The 5,656-nt window shown below is 29.6% G+C and overlaps 2 protein-coding genes across 2 annotated transcripts; both read left to right on the top strand.

Moving 5' to 3' along the window:
* Window positions 1-1,188: 1,188 nt before the first annotated feature.
* On the top strand, window positions 1,189-1,811 carry EIN_300650 (Rho GTPase, putative; the record flags this gene model as incomplete). Its single annotated transcript, XM_004256679.1, has 2 exons — window positions 1,189-1,514; window positions 1,580-1,811. 2 exons carry the CDS (start codon window positions 1,189-1,191, stop codon window positions 1,809-1,811), a joined length of 558 nt encoding a protein of 185 aa, XP_004256727.1.
* A 431-nt stretch (window positions 1,812-2,242) lies between these two features.
* EIN_300640 (GCC2 and GCC3 domain containing protein) lies at window positions 2,243-5,622 on the top strand (the record flags this gene model as incomplete). The annotated part of the gene is made up of 1 exon (XM_004256678.1): window positions 2,243-5,622. A coding segment is annotated over one exon (3,380 nt), but the record flags the coding sequence as incomplete, so codon positions are not given.
* Between the last annotated feature and the right edge of the window lie 34 nt (window positions 5,623-5,656).

Genomic DNA, 5,656 nt, shown 5'->3' with positions numbered 1-5,656 from the left:
TTTCAACAACAATATTTTTGTCATGTTCTTATTTTATTTTGGTTTGAACCAATCTTATTGGTTATATTGAACCCAAATTGTTGCACTTGTTTTAAGTGTTTTTTATTTTGTTTTTGAAAAACTTGAATATCTGATAGTATTCTTTAATCGATTTTGTTAACAATTTTATTTGTTTATGAAAACAGTTTATTTTCGTATTATTTTTATTACTAATATTAATTTGTTAAATTGTATATTGTATTGATTGAAGGACAAATCTTTAACAAAACCCAATTAATTTGAGTTTATGAATGATGAAATGTTTTATAAATAATTCAAAAGTTTGAATTTGAGTTGAACTATTTTATCAAATAAGTCAAAAATCATTCTAAATTGTTCATGAAAAGTCGCCATTATTTTCATTTTTTTGGAAAAGTGAAATTATTTTTTGAAATTTTTTTCTGTAAAAAAAAGAAAAAAATAAAAATTTTTCAGTCCTCGAAGGGTTAACTATATTACACATTCAAAAAAGGAATGCAATAAACGTATAAAATGTAATTCCTCTTCTGGCGAATCTCCAAGTAATATTAAAAACCCCAGCAGATAATATTCAATTGTAAATCACAATAATGTCACCTTTGTGGTGTGACATTTCTTCATGAATGAAAATGATCGTTTTGAAAAGCAAATGAAACGATTGATAAATATCATTTCTTTGCAAATGTCAAATAGTAAATTTAAATAAAAATATTACTGGGTATTAATGGTTTTTTATTAGCAATGATACTATCCTGTCTTTTGTGAATGTGGTCTTATTTTTTACCCAACTTTAAAATATTTACATGCTTTGTGATAATAATCAACTTAAACTTAAATAGAACCATGCTTTTTGTTGATGTATCTTTTTCATAGACCTGGATTAGTGCGCTTAATTGAGATTTTTTTGCCAATACTTTTGAAATACTAAAAAGCAATGCATTCCAACTCATTTTACTATTTCTACAATATTAACAATTATTCCTTTTTTAATCAGACAACTCATAATTCGATTATATATTCTTCTTGTGTCATCACTTTTAATAAACTATAAAAAATTATAAATAAATACATTTTGTTAATTATTGTCAGTGTGTAATTATATTTAAAGTGTGTAGTGTTTAAAATACAAACATAATTTATTGAAAACTTAATACTAATATAATATTTGAAATGGACTTTTTAATATGTGTAATTGCTGGGGACCACGGTTGTGGCAAAACATGTCTTTTAACTCTTTATTCATCTTCTGAATTTCCAACTGATTACATTCCAACTTGCCATGACGATTACCACAAAGACGAAACGATCGACTCTCAAACAGTCAAAGTCTATTATCAAGGTAGTGCAGGATCTGATGACTACGACTTTTTCAATAAGACTCATTTTTCACAGGCGGATGCCGTGGCAATTTGTTTTGCAATTGACTCAAAAGAGTCGTTTGAAAGTGTTGAAAAGAAATGGAAGCCCAAAATTGACAAATATAATCACGAAAAAATGTTAATTTTAGTTGGGACGAAATGCGAATTAAGAAAAGCTAAAAACAAACTACTTTACTTATAAGTAAGACAGAAGCAGAAGATTTGGCAAAGAAAATAGGTGCTCAAATATATATTGAATGCTCCGCCAAGGAGAATATTAACGTGGATAAAGTCTTTGAAGAACTAGCTCGAGTAGCTCTAAAAGAAAGACCAATAAGACAACAAAGAGAAGAGCGCGAAAAAATGGAATTTGAAGAAAAACTCAGAAGTGAACACCCAGAAAACGAAGAATCTGATCCTTCAGATAATGAATAATCGATTTCATTACATTTTTTAGTTAGTTTGGCATCTTAAATTATAAATAAATAAATATTTATGATAAATCTAATATAATTATTATTTATAATAATCTAATAATATTTATTAAATATAAATAAACATCTCAAATTTTCTGAATCTCTAACTTATATTATTTGAATGAACATATTGATAAGAATCCATTATAACCCGATAACCTTTTTATTGGACATTTTATGTGTATTATTGTAGTGTGATTTGAAATTTTTTATATTAACATTTGAAAAATCCATTATTTTTACATGAAGTATTTATTTAAAATTTAATAGTTAAAATATTATAATTAAATACTTTTTTTTAAAAAATTTTAAAAAGTGACAAATGGATTTTTTTTAATGAATAAAAAAATATTTAGAATATAAAGAGACTAAACTATAAAATGGATTTATATGCCTCGAGGTTTACAATTGGGTTTATTTTTGTTGTTTTTTTGTGTTAATTTGGAGTTAGTGAATGGGTGTGAACTGGGTCAATACTTTGAAGATAGAATTTGTAAAGGGTGTTTGCGTGGCTATTATTGCCCAGATGGTATATTAATGTATCCGTGTCTTCCAGGTACACATTCTGATTATAATGCGATTGAATGTACTCCATGTCAAGACGGTTACTACTCAACAACAACACTGGTAACCGATTGTTTGCCTTGTCCAAGTGGCACTTATTCTTACGGAGAAAATAAATCCAGTTGTACACCATGTCCAGAGGGTACTTATTCTGTTGGGGGTTCGGGGACGTGCACACAATGTACAAATGAAGCGTGTGCAAATTGTGATGCACAAACGGGTGAGTGCACTTCGTGCCAGCCAGGATATAAATATATTGTTAGTATGTTGACACCCGCCGAATGTGAACAATGTGAAGCTGGTTATTATTCAACGGGAGGTAAATATTTATGTTCTAAATGTCCATCACTAACATATTCTGTAATGGGTTCATCTCAATGTATACCATGTCGTAATGAATGTAAGTTGTGTGATCAAACAAATGGAAAATGCACTTCATGTTATACCGGAAGTTATCTTGAAAGTGGGGAGTGTATTCATTGTTTAGCAGGGACTTATTTCAGTGGCAGTTCATGTGTATCTTGTAAAGAAGGTTATTACTCTTTTGAGAATAGTACACAGTGTTCACCTTGTAATTCCACTTGTTTAAATTGCGACAAAATTAATGGTAAATGCACTTTGTGTAATGAAGGACAAATTCTTCAAGAAGGAAACTGTGTAATATGCCAAGAAGGAACTTACCACAACAAAGCAAGTAATCGTTGTGTTGATTGTCCAATTGGTACATTTTCATCAACAAAAGGAGAAACTACATGTACAATATGTGGAGAAGGAAAATACACTTCAAATTCCGGATCGACGATATGTTACGATTGTGATATTTCATGTATTACATGTTATGCAATAACAGGTCATTGTACGTCATGTAAAAGTGGACAAATCATTCAGTCGAGTAAATGTGTTTCATGTGAAGCGGGGACAATGGCAAACCAAACAACCAACACCTGTGAATATTGTCCGGCCGGCACTTATTCAAATTCGGCTTCTTCTGAATGTATTCCATGTGAAGAACATACATATTCATTAATTAATTCATCAAAATGTTATGAGTGTGGTTCAAGTTGTGAAAAATGCGAGAAAACAAATGGAAACTGTTTAGAATGTAAATATGGAATGTGGTTAAATTTAAATGGGAATTGTCTTTTTTGTTCTCCAGGAACATATGCAGTTGATTCAAAATGTGAAACGTGTGCAGATATGACCTTTCAAAATGTATCAGGACAAGTCAGTTGTATTCAATGTGATAGTTCATGTTTTTCTTGTGTTAAAACGACTGGTAAGTGTATTTTATGTAAAGCTGGATATGAACTCACAACAGACGGTAAATGTATAATATGCAAAGAAGGTACTTATTCAGTTTCAACAAATTCAACGTGTTCTAAATGTCCCGAAAAATGTGATAAATGTATTAAAGAAACCGGTGTATGTACGAGTTGTATTTCAGGATTTAAGGAAATTGCACACAATGTCATTAAAGAATGTGTACAGTGCTCTTCCAATGGTAATTGTTTAACGTGTGATACGAATGAAGTGGAATCTTTAAAAGTCTGTGTTGAGTGTATAAATGGTTATTATTTAGAGAACAATACGTGCAATTTGTGTTCAAATATCACAAATTGCGAAAAGTGTTCAACAACACAGAAAGAGTGTTTAATGTGTTCCAACGACTTAGTTACAATTGTCAATGAATGTGCTTTTTGTGAAGAAGGTAAAGTCAAAATTGATTATAAAACGTGTATAGAGTGTTATAAAAAGATAAGCAACTGTCAAACATGTGCATATAACAATGGAAATCAAATTTGCATTAAATGCTTTTCTCCTTATGTAGTTGAAAATAATTTATGTGTTTTGGCGTATTCAAAAACAACTCATTTTAATGTTGAAAATAGAACAAAGGAAGACAATCTCAAAGGTTGTCTTGCTCAAGTAAATTCCTCTTGTTATTTGTGTAATGAAAATAACACTTTAAACAACAATAAATGTGTTGAAAGAGACGGGAATTGTTTGGCTTATTCGATAAAAAGTTGTGATATGTGTCTTAATATGGTCATGACAACAAATGGAAATTGTTCTATAAAGTCTGAATGTAAATACCAATTTACTCAAAATGAAATAACATCTTGTCTTATTTATTCTAATACTACCGAGTTGGGACTTCCCGTTCAAAATTGTAAATACACTCAAAACGAGTTTTGTTATTTAGCCGATGACAATTACTACACAACAGTAGATAGAAAAGGACAAACTCAGAGTTGTACAAACTCGAGAATATGTCAAAATATATTTGAAACGTTGTATGATTTTTCATGTGAATTTAATTTTGTTTTAGACTTGAGTTCAACATGTTTTAAAGATGAAAATTGTTTGGTAATGGAAGCGAGTAATTGTGTTTTATGTTTGTCGAACTATCACATCGAAAATGGAATCTGTGTAACAAACAAAGAAAATTGTTTAAAACAAAACAAAGAAAGATGTTTATCTTGTAAAAACACACTGTTAGTTGATGAAAATTGTTTACCTTCCAATTCAATTGAATGCCAAGAGTTTAAAAATAATCAATGTCATACTTGCGAAGATAATTATTATAAAAACGTTCATGGTTGTGTTAAAAAAGAAGGGAAATACGAAAACTGTGATTATATTAGTGTTGTAAAGGACTCTTGTATACAATGTAATACTTCATATTTACTTGTTAATGACAACTGTGAATTGGAAAATGTTCAAAATAAGACAATCGCAAGTTTACATTTAATATATAAAAATACTGAATTTAATGATAATTGTATTGATAGAAGTCCAGCGGGATGTCATAGATGTTCAGATGGGTTTTATATCTCAAACATGAAATGCATAAAATGTGAATATCCATGCACGTCTTGTTATAATTTGACGTATTGCACCAAATGTGACAAATACTCATACTCCAAAAACGGGATTTGTATACAAATAAATGATTTAATTGGTGTTTGTGAAATATTGATGTCAACGCATGACGGGTGTATTGTATGTAAAGATGGATATATGCGATCACCTGATGGTAAACAATGTGAAAAATGTGACGAGTCTTGTTTGACGTGTTATAATGAAGGAAGTTGTATAACATGTAATGAAACGTATTACAGAACACCAAATAATGTTACTAAATATTGTAATCCACAAGATGAATTAACAAATTGTTTAAATAAGACAATTGATGGATGTGTTCTGTGTGCAAACGGGTATTATAAATATTATAATTTG

Source organism: Entamoeba invadens (genome assembly GCF_000330505.1).
Source record: "Entamoeba invadens IP1 unplaced genomic scaffold scaff_1105074725689, whole genome shotgun sequence".
Lineage (NCBI taxonomy): Eukaryota > Evosea > Mastigamoebida > Endamoebidae > Entamoeba > Entamoeba invadens.
This window is presented reverse-complemented; position numbering and strand designations above follow the sequence as displayed.